Here is a 14,102-nt window from a genome sequence, read left to right on the forward strand (position 1 = left end):
CTGAATATGATAGAGAGAGCTGCTCCTCCCAGGACAGTGCTAGTGTTAGCTCTGCACAGAGCTCCAGCGCCTCTGGTTAACAATCTACAAAGAAGACACTTAACTCAGGAACAAAGCAGTATAAAGATGATTTCAAGAGGTGTGGTTTTATCAATTGTGCCAATGCAAATAAGGATGCAAAACCCATGTGTGTTACATGCTGGGAAGTACATGCAGACAAATGAGAGGAGAAGTTTCAGATTTTGAAAAAGAAGTGGTGGGTGAAAAATTCCTTTAGAGGTTGAAACCCCATAGTCAGTTATTAACTTACAACTGACTCCAAATGTAAAGACTATACTGCTGTACTTAACCTGTAACAACACATTAAAAACACATCAAGAGACCATGAGGTTGTCAGCATTCTGGAGTAGCATCTCCCAGGAGTATCCGATTCTGAGTAAAACAAGCATTTTGTTGCAATTGCCCTTCAGGATGACCTACTTGTGCACGGTTGAATTTTGTTCTCACAAAGATAAAGAAGGGAACTAGCTGACGTCTGCAACTGATATGTGCATTGCCCACTCCTCCTGTGAATCTGATTGGAGTGAGATTGTGAGGACCAAGCAGGCTCCCCTTTAACATTAAATGTAAGAAAATATGGTGTGTGTTGCGAAGGTCGGCCAGCATGAAGATTGGCTAATGTGGGTCCTGAAGGTCGGCCAGTTGGCAAAAGTGGACCCCAGGAAGAAAAGTTTGAAAAACGCTGATCTAGACAAGCTGATTAGCTAACCTTAATAATAATTGACATTACAGTCAAACATTGGCATTTCCTCCATTTCCAAAGTATCTTGATTTATTTTTTGGGTCAATTATTTATGTTCCCCTCTGCAAACTGGATATCTTAAAAAGTTTCAATCTGATAAAGATTTTGAATACTACTGCATTGGGGGATGATCATCTAGCATCACTAATGGTCCTGGCCAGGTATGAAAAAATGTCATTTTGTGATGGGAATCTTTTCCTCTCTCTTCATCACAACCTTACTTGTCTTTCTCTAATTTATCAGTACTACTTTGGTTAGCTCATCTCTGGTGAGCATATCATTGCCCCCAATTTGCATCAGTATTCATCTCATTAGGGAGATTGAAGTTGAATGTAATGGCCTCCCAAGAATAAACAGGCTCCTCAGCAAGAAATCACGTGGATGTTGTTTTGTACTCCTTTTTAAAAACGTGAAGCTGGTGGAATGGCTGCTGAGAGGAACTGAGTGTAGCCATTTCCATTTTCAGGCATGCAGTGGTAGGGCATTGGAGCTACTGCCCCAGTGGTGGTTGTGTGTGTGTGGTGGGGGGGGTGTGGGGCAGGCTGGGAAAGGGGGGGTGGGAGATTATCATCTCTGAGGCCTTCAAGCCATCTTTAAATATTGCCCCATACCAGGGGCAACTACAGCTGCTGCCTGTCTGTCCCTGACTTCAAGGACAGACCCCTGCTCTTGGTTCTATGCTGAAGGTCACTTTAACTCCCCTTGGCCGTGAGCAGCCTCTAACTGCACAGCTGAAGACTATTGCTAATGAGGAATGGCCTTGTTAGTTTTGCAAGCCCTTCACAGCTGCAGGTTGTTTGCTGCTGCCTGCTGCTTGTGGTTGCAAATAGCAGGAGGCTATTGTTTCAGTTTCCTTCCTTTTCTGTAGCCAGGAAAAATATCTGGGTCCTGGAACATGGGACTCAGGGGGACGTATGAGTCCAGAAGGCAGTCTGGTTTGAACCAAGAAGACATGCGGGACATTAATCCACATGAGAAACCTGATGGCATCATTGAAGAAAAGCTTTTGTGGATTGTTGATGTCTTTGTTGCTGGAGTGGTGAGTGCTGCATATAACTGGCATGTCCGGCCCCAGGGGGGCCCCCCCACGGTGGCCTGGCCTATGCCGTGGGGGCACTCCTTCCTTCCACGCCAGTCCCTGTAGGGCTTGGCCATGGCTGGCGCGGAGATAACACCCCCCTGCGCATGCGCCAGAATACACCGGTCGGTCTGCGCATGCGCTAAACCATGCCGGCGGTTCTGCACATGCGCTAACTTGCGCATTCCCTTCGCCGCCGGTTGGCACAACGCCAACCCCTCCAGTGCTGGCTTAGCCCCTGGAAGTGCGGAGAATTCCACAACTTCCGATTGGCCCAATGCCGGAATGGTTCGCGCCATTCTTGGCGCCGGCATCGGGCCAATTCGCCGATTGCGGTGAATCCCACCCTATGTCTTTCATCCCTCACCCTTCCAATCTCCCTCTCCGCTGCCTGCCTCCTTAACTGATGCACCAACATCCTGCTCGCTTTTTCCCCATGCTCATAAACCACCTACGTGGCTCAGTGGGTGACACTCTTCACTGGAAGACTGCAGGAGTTTGAGGACAAAAGATCAAAAGATCATGGTACAGAATTAAAACAGAAGCTCAGAGTCATAACTGTGAACTTAACAGCAAAATGGTCATTTAATTTGCACTTGTTCATCCCATTGTACACTAGAATAGTAAGAAATACAAGTAGAAGTTCTGGAAGATGTGTTTGCGACCCTGAATGGTGAGAACAGAAGATGGAAAAGGCCACGTGTTATATTTTCTGTGCTTTTGTGTTAAGAGGACGGGGTATTGGGAGTGACTGAGGAATGCACCTTGGAGTCACTGAGGGAATGATTTCTTCAGAATGCTGAAAGAGAGGGTAAGGTGTGTTTGATGGTGGTATCATGCTGGATGTGGTGGAAAGGAGAGGATTATCGATTGAATACGAATGGGATTGAAGGTGAGGACTAGGGGAACCCAATCGATGTTCTGGAGGTGGGGAGGCAAGGAGAAGAGGCAAGAGCAGAAGTATGGGAAATGGAATGGATACTATCAAGGGTTCTCCCAACTACAGTGCAAGGGAATTCTTGGTTGAGGAAAAAGGAAGATACACGAGAAGGGTTTCTATGGATAGCTGCAACAGTGGAACAGATGTGACGGAGATAATGAAACTGGGTGAATGGAATAAAGGCTTTATGTGAGGCAATATGCGAGGAAGTGTCGTCAGGTAGCTGCGGAAATCATTGGGCTTGTAGTGAATACTGGTTAATAACCTACCCCAAAAAATGGAGACAGGGAAGTCGAGGAATGGAAGCAAAGTATCACAGATGGACCACGTAAAGCTAAGAATAGAAATTGTAAACAAAGTTGTTTAAATGTTTTCAATTCAGAGTGAGAGCAGGAAATGGCACCAATTCAATCATCAATGTAGCAGAAAAAAGAGATGAAGGAGGGGACCTGAGTAGGACTGGAATAGTGAATGTTCCAGATATCCCACAAAAGGTGGGCAGAGCAAGGACACTGCAGGTATCCAAAACAACATATGTTATTTGGAGGAGGTAAGTAGAGTCGAAGTAGAAGTTGTTCAACACGAGAACAAGTTCAACAAGGAGAGGAGGGTAGTGGTGGATGGGAACTGGTTGGACTTCCATTCAATGACTGCTGCTGTTCTGTAATTTTGATGTAAAATATAACTGATTAGATATTCAAATTGCAGCGAAAATAAGAATGTCTCTGAGACTGTCAATTTTTTGTAATGCTCACTTTCCTTTGTGTAGGGATTCACCATCTAAAGGATTTGACTCCATTTTGGTAAGTATTACACGCAATGATTCAGTTGTGATATGTAAATGAGTCTGAAGTTTGAAATAGAATTAAGTTTGAAAGGAGAGTACTTAAATTTGTCACAGAAACCTGTACAGGATCGGCATGTTGGCACACCTGCCTCAAGGCACCGAGGATCTGAGTCCCATCCCGGCCCCGTGTCACTGTCTGTGTGGAGTTTGCACACTCTCCCATGTCTGCGTGTGTCTCACCCCCAGAACCCAAAAATGTGTGGGGTAGGTGGATTGGCCTTGCTAATTTCCCCCTTAATTGAAAAAAAAAATTGTGTGCTCTAAATTAGAAAAAAGAAACATATACAGTGACATAAAGGGTCAACTATAACCCCTTTCTGTTGTTGATATAGTCCCCAGTCCCCACTGATGGCCAGTACAAGGCAGTAATGTTAATAACATTAAAATGTATTCCAGTTGCATTGCTCCATATTTTTTGGAAACTTCCCTTTGACCTATTAGGTTTTGTGCACTATTATAACTAAAAACAGAAATTCTGGAAATACTCAGCAGGTGAGACATAAGTGAATATAGGTTACCATTTCAGGTTGATGACCTTTCATCAGAACTGGGAAAAGTAAGAAATGCAATAGGTTTTAAGCAAGTGAAAGGGAGGGATGGAAAAAGAATATAAGGGAAAGTCTGTATAGGATGGAATACAGTAGAAATTAAATGACAGAAGAGTTGGTGGTGCAGAGCCAAAAGGGGTGGTAATTGGACAAGAAACAAAACATCTGTCTAGGGCATATGTGAATGGCAAAGTACTACACTTCCAGAGGGCTGTCAGACACGGAGCTGAGATACAGTGTCATAGCAAGGAAGCCTTTGCATTCACTTGTGTATGCAAGAAGTTTTCAGACTATATCACTGCCTCAAGGTCAAATCGAAACACACCTGGATGAAAAGGAGCTGGCAAAGATGCCTTCTAGAATCTAAAATTTCCATCTCTGCCTCATGAGATTTGTCTATGAGACAGTATACATTCAAGGTAAAAAACAAACATTGGCAGACACACTTTCCAAGTCGCAGTAAGCCTCCCAGGACATTAATCTCATTGAAGCTGGAAGCGTATTTCCAACTGACAAGGAGACACCTGCAATCAACCACTCCAACAGATTTGCCAAAGATAAATATGTGATACAGAGTGAACCCACATCCACCATTACTGTCAACAAGCCTGGTGGCAACAAAGAGCAAACAGTTGTGTCATGAAAGTCAGGTTTTTGACCCAGAAACAAACCCGGCCCCTGTTTTTCCCACCTCTACAGTGAAAATTCAGCCATAGGTCTCTGTATAACACAGTGGAATTCAGTAGGTAAATGATCTTCTCAAAGAGTAGTCCAAGATATGATAATATTGCCACAAAAATAACCTAATAAATGCTGCTCATTGGGAAACAAATTCATTATTCAATTCAATGTAATATAAAAAATGAGTCAGCACAGCTGCTGCGATAAATGAAACACTTAAGATGATAGAACCAGCAACTTTGAAATTAGTATTATTGCAAAAGGCTAATTGTTATATCTTTTTGACCAATGTAAGCAATAGGTATGTTTTATGTTGGGGTGGGAAGTTTGACAAACCTTTGAAGTTGATTTTCCTGACTCTCACTCCCAGGGAAATCCCAGGCCAAGTAAAAGGGGCTCTGACTTGGGGCATGATTTGCTAAATACCTGTCCAATATAAGCACAGGAGCTTGACCTGTGCTGGTAATACTTACTCAGAAGCATTTAAATGTGGTAAGAGGCAGGCTCTTGGCCTCCTCATTTTCTGGGACCAGCGTTTGCTGAAGGCCCTCTCGAAATAATGGCACCATGACATTCGCATTTGTTCTGAGGCCTACGGCTGTGCTTCATATTCCTGTCACCCCCACTGTCAGGAGAAGAGAGGCCTCTGTCAGAAGTCCTAATCCTGAGCCTGTCCAGGAGCAGTGCACATTCTGTCCAATGCCAGGATGGAGGAAGGTGGTGAAAAGTCAGACCTTTCAATATTTATTTCAGTAGCTGACTGGACAGCAGTTGGGCCCAGTAATTATTGTACATTATACTTCTCAAAATGCAGCATTCCATCAATGGACAGTCATGATGCTGCATGTGGTTTACTTCAGCTATTCCCATTTGTGTTGGCTAACAGGATTATTATTAGCTAGTTCAACTGGATTTTCAGTATTTATCAAATAATCCTGCTACGTTTATAATACTCTGAATTAGCACATGACCTGCTCGACTAAACTCGTACATGTGTAATACCTTGATTAAGGATACAATTTGCCATGTAACTTAGATACCTCAAGTTAGAGCATAATTTATATTACAGCCCAGCTCTTGTCATATCAGTTAAGTATAATACTCCAGGTAAATACATAATCTGTTATATATGATCAATTGAATAAAATACCCCAATTTTGGGAATGAACTACTACATAACAACAGTCCAATAAAATATTCCATCTTAACCTTCTGGTGAGTTCTATTATTGGGTACAATTGACCCTAAAAGTTTTTATGTCCGGTTTTGGGCGCATTTAGCAGGGTGTTTATCGGTGGCTTCAGCACCATAAATATCTCGCTATTCAATGCCACTTTGCTGGGATTTTTTTTTGCCTCGAGCGTTTCTCTCCACCGAGGCCGCACTCAGAGGGATTTCTTGCTGCCGAGCTTGAAATGCTCCTCGCAGATTGGGATGCTATATTGTCTGGCTGCCCCTTCCTTTGACCTCCACACCCCCCTCCTTTCAGGCCCCCAACCGCCACATCCCCGTCCATTTTCAACCCCTCCCTCCAACCTTGGGGAGGCCCCCGGACCCCCACCCACCCGATCTCCGTCGTTGCCAAACTAGCACCTGGACACCCTGCCACTGCCAACCTAGCACCCTGGCAGTGCCCATGCCAGCCTGGAAGTGCCAGCCCAGTACCCTGGCAGGTTGCCCGGGTGACACTGACTGCCAGGGTGTCCAGGCATCACTGCCTGGGTGCTAGGGAGAGTGCCATGGTGCAACCCAGCCCTGTCCCGACCACCCAGGGGTCTCTAACGGCCTGGGAGACCCCCTTAGGTGCCGTTATGGCTGGTCCACTTTGGGGTGGACCGTACTAAATGGCGCCCTGGCGAGGTCTCACAGGAGCGCCCATTGAGTCGCGAGTGCAGGGAGAATCCGCCCAACATGTATTCAAATGAGCCAAATATGCTGACCTAGATCACGCCCACAGAGGGCGAAAACCAGTTTGTAACATCTCTCAAGATTCCATTGCACCTCGTGAGATATTTTGAGCATCGCTATTCCCGCTAGTGACCTGTCGTGAGATTCAACGGCCTCGTCCCAATAAGTCGGGTGAGCCAAAGCCGCTGAATCACGCCCATTATCTTCTAACTATGTCAATGGCGCTGCACTTGTCTACAAATCAATCATTGCACTCCAGGAAGTAATTTGTTCTGCATGACATAATTTGAAATTTTTGAAACATGGTGAGGGGCAAAAACACATGTTTTTCTTTTCTTTCACTTAGTTTTAGTAATATTGCTGTTCATCCTGAATTAATTGCTTGTTATCCGAATCTATGAGGATCTTGGAGCAGACATAACTAAGAGACGGGCTGAGTTCAACAGAGCGAAAGCAGCTCTCTACAGGAGCAAAGTGCGTTTTGGTATGCTGTACCCAGCGAAACTCTGGGTCACATACCAAAACAAGGAATATTTCTTTACAGCCCCTGCTGAGGCGAATAGGTTCGTCGAGGAGCACGGGCTGGAAAAACACCAGGGGGGTGTAGGGACGAGGGGCCCCTGGCAAGGGGCAACGACACGCCGACGGGGGGGTGGGGAGGGGCGAGGCAAAGCCAGCCCCCCCCCCCCCCCCCCCCGCAGGAATACCCAGAACAAAAAACAACCCACTGCCCAAGGGACCGCTCCAGGAGGCCAAGCCCCAGCACAAGGGAACGAGAGTATTGGAGAAGGGAGAGCAGGCGAGAGGGGTGCAGGGTAGGATGGGGGAAGAGCGGGCAGAAAACCGTAGAGGCCAGGCAGAGGAGAAGCGAGACAACAACTTCCGAGAGGGGAGCCACCGTACGAGCAGGAAAGCTAGCGCCGGGGGCACGCAACAAAGCAGGGGGGAAGGCGCCGGGCAGGGGAGGGGGGGGATCACCCATCAAAGTCGGGAGAGCAAACGGGGACAGGAATAGGGGATAGAGGGGCAAAGGAGAAGGAGGTGTATACAGGGGAGGAGGGAAAAGGGAGAGACTGGGGGGGGGGGGGGGGGGGGGGGGGGGGTGCACAGAGGGAGCGAGAGACCAGGGAGGGGAAATGCAGGGACAAAGGGACAAAAGAGGCCAGAAAAGGAACAGGGCTACAAAGTGCCACAACCAAGGGCTCGAAACAAGGAACCGCTGCAAGCACCCACCCAGTACGGTCTGTGGGCGAAGGGGGCCCCCTGAGTGCAGGGGACTACCCGCGTGGCGGACACACAGTGGACGGCCATGGCGGGTGCCCCCGGGACAAGGGGAAACCCCGGAGCGCAGAGACCCGACCGCATGGGGAGAGCAGTGATAGCGGCCATCCTGGACGGCCCCCTAACAAAGGGAAACCCCGGAGGGCAGGGGCGCGTCCGCCAGATAAATATGGTTAATCCCACAGGAACGAGGGGGCAGAAGCCCCCCACCAGGATAATCACCTGGAACGTAAGGGGACTTAACGGCCCAGTGGATCTAGAGTCCTCACCCACCTCAGAAACATGAGGGCCGACATAGTCTTCCTCCAAGAGACGCACCTGAGGGAGCAGGACCAACTGCGGGTAAGAAAGGGCTGGGTGGGACAAACCTACCATTCCTGCTATGGGACAAGGGCCAGGGGGTGGCGATCCTGATCGGCAAGAGGACAATGTTTAGGGCGACAAACACGGTTACAGACCCAGGGGGGCGGTATGTCATGGTCAGCGGGGCCCTGGATGGGGCGCCGGTAGTTCTGGTCAACGTGTACGCGCCCAACTGGGACGACACGAGTTTCATCAAAAAGACCATGGCAGAAATCCCGGACATAGCGACGCATCGACTAATCATGGGGGGGGACTTCAACTGTGTACAGGATCCAAAAACGGACAGATCAAACCCCAAAACGGGGAAAACCTCAAGCATGGCAAGGGAACTCAGTCACTTTATGGAGCAGATGGGAGCAGTGGACCCCTGGAGGTTCGCCCACCCGGGGGAGAAAGAATTCTCCTTCTTCTCCCCAGTACACAACGTGTACACCAGAATTGACTTCTTTGTGGTGGGGAAAACGGTGCTTCCAGGGATAGACAAAGTGGAATACTCCGCAATTGTGATATCAGACCATGCTCCTCACTACATGGACGTGTGGCTGGAGACGGGAAGGGCCCAGCGCCCCACATGGAGGTTGGACGGTGCCTTACTAGCTGACAAGGCCTTCAGCGAAAGGATAGCGCAGGCCATAGCGGAGTACACTGAGATCAACCAAAACGGGGAGGTCTCATCCTCCACGTTCTGGGAAGCGCTTAAGGCCGTACTAAGAGGGGAAATCATTGCCTTCAAAGCGCAAAGAGATAGGGAGGAAAGGGTGGCTAGGCAGAAGCTGGTCGACTCCATACTGGAGGTAGACCGTAAATACTCCGAGGCCCCGACCGTAGAGCTCCTGGCGGAGAGAAAAGAACTACAAAGGAACTTTGTCCTGCTCTCCACCAGGAAAGCAGTGCACCAACTCCGCCAGGCACGCGGGACCCTGTACGAACACGGAGACAAAACCAGCCGCCTGTTGGCACACCAGCTGAGAAAGCAGGCAGCCACCAGAGAAATTGCGCAAATCAGGGGTACCAGAGGCATGTTGGAAACAGAACCAGAGAGGATTAACAAAACCTTCAAGGCCTTCTACCAAGAGCTGTAGACCTCAGAGCCCCCAACGGGGAAGGCTGGGATGAACCGGTTCCTTGATGGACTGGACATTCCAGTCGTGGGAGAGGGCAGGAAACGGGACCTGGAAGCACCACTAGCACTGGGAGAGATCATGGAGAGCATTAGCTCCATGCAGACGGGGAAGGCGCCGGGACCGGACGGATTCCCGGCGGACTTCTACAAAAAATTCGCGACAGCGCTGGCCCCGCACCTGCGGGAGATGTTCACAGACTCGCTAGCTAGGGGCACACTGCCACCCACGTTAGCACAGGCCTCAATCTCGCTGATACCTAAGAAAGACAAAGACTCAACGGAATGTGGGTCATACAGACCCATATCGCTGCTGAACGCAGACTCCAAAATACTGGCCAAAATCCTAGCCAAAAGGCTAGAAGACTGTGTACCTGAGGTGGTCACAGAGGACCAGACGGGCTTCGTCAAAGGTAGACAGCTTACCGCGAACATCAGGCACCTGCTGAACGTGATAATGACCCCCTCCGGGGAGAGAACACAAGAGGTGATCGTCTCCCTGGACGCAGAAAAGGCCTTCGACAGAGTCGAATGGAAATACCTCATAGAGGTACTGGAGCGGTTCGGGCTTGGAACAGGGTTCACCGCTTGGGTAAAGCTCCTATACAACGCTTGCATGGCGAGTGTATGGACCAACAATACCAACTCCCAATACTTCCAGCTGCACAGGGGCACCAGACAAGGATGCCCACTGTCCCCGCTGCTCTTCGCACTAGCAATCGAACCGCTAGCAACCGCGCTCAGGGCAGCAAAAAATTGGAGGGGGATCCGAAGGGGAGGCAGAGAGCACAGAGTCTCACTCTATGCAGATGATCTGCTCCTCTACATCTCGGACCCACAAAGCAGCATGGACGGAATCATCGCGCTCCTGAAAGAGTTTGGAGCCTTCTCGGGCTACAAACTCAACATGAGCAAAAGCGAGATCTTCCCAGTACACAGCACTAAAGGGGCTGCTGTTCAAACAAGCCCGACACAAATTCCGCTACCTGGGGATCCAAATAGCCCATGACTGGAAAGGGATCCACAATGGAACCTCACCAGCCTGACGGAGGAAGTAAAAAAGGACCTGCAAAGATGGAACACACTCCCACTCGCCCTCGCGGGGAGAGTCCAGACGATCAAAATAAACGTACTGCCCAGGTTCCACTTCCTGTTTAGATCCATTCTGATCTACATCCCCAAGGCCTTTTTCAAAGTGCTGGACAAACTTATCATGGCGTTCGTATGGGGGGTAAAAATGCTAGGATCCCAAAGAAGGTCCTACAAAAAACAAAATCCAGGGGGGGGCTAGCCCTCCCGAATCTACAATTCTACCACTGGGCGGCAACAGCCGAGCGAGAAAGGGGATGGATCCAGGAGCCAGAAGCCGAGTGGGTGCGTGTGGAGGAGGCCTCCTGCATGGGGACCTCCCTCCGGGCCCTCGCCACAGCAGCACTCCCATCCCCACCCAAAAAACACTCCAGCAGCCCAGTGGTGACAGCCACCCTCCAATCCTGGAACCAACTGCGGCAGCAATTTGGCCTGACCAAAATGTCGGACAAGGCTCCCATCTGCAACAACCATAGATTCACACCAGCACTGACTGACGCCACCTTCAAAAGGTGGAGGCAGGACGGGGGGACACTGACAGTCAGAGACCTATACACGGACGACAGGATCGCAATACTGGACGAACTGACAGAGCAATTTCGGCTAGCTGGGGGGAACGAGCTACGGTACCTGCAGCTCAAAAACTTCCTACGAAAGGAGACAAGGACGTACCCACAACTGCCACGACAGACACTACTGGAAGACCTACTGGACGCAAGTATCCTAGAGAAAGGGAACTGTAGCGACATGTATGACCGACTGGTAGAAAGGGACGACACCGTACTGGACGCAACAAGAATGAAATGGGAGGACGGCCCTGGGGATTGAGATAGGGTGGGGACTCTGGAGCGAAGCACTGCATAGGGTCAACTCCACCTCCACGTGCGCAAGGCTCAGCCTGACGCAACTAAAAGTGGTACATAGAGCCCACTTAACAAGAAACCGTATGAGTAGGTTCTTCCCGGAGGTGGAGGACAGAAGTGAACGGTGCCAAAGAGGCTCGGCCAACCACGCCCACATGTTCTGGTCTTGCCCCAGACTTGTGGAGTACTGGACAACCTTCTTCGAGGCTATGTCCAAAGTGGTGGGGGTGAGGGTGGAGCCATGCCTGATTGTGGCGGTCTTCGGGGTTTCAGACCAGCCAGATCTATTCCTGGGGAGGAGGGCGGACGCCCTTGCCTCCCTGATTGCCCGCCGTAGAATCCTGTTTGGCTGGCGGTCAGCAGAACCGCCCAGAGCTGCAGACTGGCTGTCCGACCTCTTGGAATCTCTCCAAATGGAGAAAATCAAATTCGCCACCCGAGGGTCAGACGACGACTTCCACAGAACGTGGGAGCCATTCATGCAATTGTTCCGGGACCTGTTTGTGGCCAACGTACAAGAGGAAGAATAGTCGGGTGGCCAAGAATCAGGGGAAAATGGACGGGAATCGAGGGAAGGAACGGGGGGGGGGGGGGGGGGGGGGGGGCTACGGGTTCGTTATGGGGGTTTGATGGCTAGCTAAGGCCCAAAACCAAACTGTAAATAAATGATAAATGCCTATAAACATGTGCCTCGGCCATATTGGGGAATGTAAAATATGTATGCCGGCTAAAGGGGGCGGCCACAGTTGTTACTATGAAGATGCTTACCTGTAAATATACACGTTAATTTTTGCGTGTTTTTTTTTTCCTTTTTTCCCTCTAATAATTTGTAATTTGTTGGATATAAAATATGAAAACTCAATGAAAAACATTTTATAAAAAAAATTAATTGCTTGTTTCTTTGGTTATCAGGTACCTGGACGCCTGTGTGATGAAGCATTATTTCCTAACTCCAGAATAGCACAGGAGTATGTTATCTTCAGCCCTCTGCAGGTTAGCTTTCTGGCTGTAATCAAATGTTTTCTAGTACCTTGATTCAGAACCTTAACCATGCTGCATTATTTTAAACCATGGTTTCTCTGTTTTATATTGAGATGTACATTATATAAAGTGTAGCTATAACAAAAGGTACAGTTTGATATAACTTTGTGGTGCTATGCTACAAACCATAATAGCACAAACTGCATTGTCCTCAAACACTGAAAGAATAAGTGTTCATCTCAGTAAGAGAGGGAAAGATTTGCCTTATAATTCCACTATGCATGTGGGCTGGGGTATGGCTGTGTGTCAGAGGTAGTCCCTTCTGCAGGAGTCAGCCGCATCTTACTTCATAGCTGGATGGATAACTGCATCTACAGTCCCCCGACAGCTCTCACTCATTACTGCACATAGCTGATTGTGCACAGCAGCCATACTTCAATAACTGTGTCAGGTTGCAGGTGAAAGTAACAAACAGGCATGTGAGAGAGAACACCCATCTCCAACCCACATGTGCAGCAAAGGAAATTATATTCCCTTATTGGTACTGAAAGCACCACATCACAGCTGTGTGGACTGCTGTAACATTCATCAGCATGAATGCAGAAGGTGCTCAGCTCACAGCAGTAAACCACATCTCCAGTCATCTTGACTTGCCAAGCCACTGGCAATAGATGTGCAAGACCAAGAGAATGGGCTGGCCAAGTGATTGATTTGATTGATTGATTGGCCGGTCACCTTGACATTCATCATTATGAAGTACTTTGAGGCAGCACGGTGGTGCAGTGGTTAGCATTGCTGCCTCACGACGCTGAGGTCCTAGGTTTGATTCTGGCTCTGGGCCACTGTCCGTGTGGGGTTTGTGCATTCTCCCCGTGTTTGCGTGGGTTTCGTCCCCACGACCCAAAAGATGCATACGTCAGGTGGATTGGCCATGCTAAATTGCCCCTTAATTGGAGAAATTAATTGGGTGCTCTCAATTTATTTTTTAAAATGAAGTGCTTCAAGAGGTTGGTCATGAGACACATCAACTCCATACTCCCAAAATGCGTTAATCCACTGCACTTTGCATACTGCCACAACTGGTCCACAGAAGATGCCATCTCCCTGGCCCTACACTATTCCCTGGAGCATTTCGACAACAAGGACTCTTACGTCAGACTCCTATTTATTGATTACAGCTCCGCCTTTAACACCATAATCCCAGCCAAACTCACACCAAAACTCCAAAACCTAGGACTTGGCTCCTGCTTCTGCAACTGGATCTTCAACTTCCTGACCCATAAACGACAATTAGTGAGGATAAACAACAACACATCTTTCACAATAGTCCTCAATACCGGGGCCTGCGGGTCTGTGTACTTAGCCCCCTACTATACTCCCTGTAGACTATGACTGTGTGGCAAATTTTGGCTCCAACTCCATCTGCATGTTTGCTGATGACACGACCGTAGTAGGTCAGATCTCGAACAACGATAAGTCAGAGTACAGGAGGAAGATAGAGAACCTAGTGGTGTGGTGTAACAACAATAATCTCTCCTTCAACATCAGCAAAACTAAAGAACTGGTATTTACTTCAGGAAGAGAAGTATCGTAAACCCACT

The 14,102-nt window shown here is 48.7% G+C and overlaps 1 protein-coding gene across 8 annotated transcripts in view; it reads left to right on the forward strand.

Annotated features, from left to right (window-relative positions):
* Positions 1-14,102, forward strand: part of si:dkeyp-50b9.1 — a 100,861-nt gene that overhangs the window by 79,049 nt on the left and 7,710 nt on the right. For all 8 annotated transcript variants that reach the window (XM_038806954.1, XM_038806955.1, XM_038806959.1 and 5 more), the window contains 2 exons: positions 3,590-3,623; positions 12,433-12,513. In XM_038806954.1, coding sequence (XP_038662882.1) covers positions 3,590-3,623; positions 12,433-12,513 — 115 coding nt within the window. The remainder of the gene's footprint in view (positions 1-3,589; positions 3,624-12,432; positions 12,514-14,102) is intronic.

This window comes from Scyliorhinus canicula, chromosome 9 (assembly GCF_902713615.1).
Source record: "Scyliorhinus canicula chromosome 9, sScyCan1.1, whole genome shotgun sequence".
Taxonomy (NCBI): Eukaryota; Metazoa; Chordata; class Chondrichthyes; order Carcharhiniformes; family Scyliorhinidae; genus Scyliorhinus; species Scyliorhinus canicula.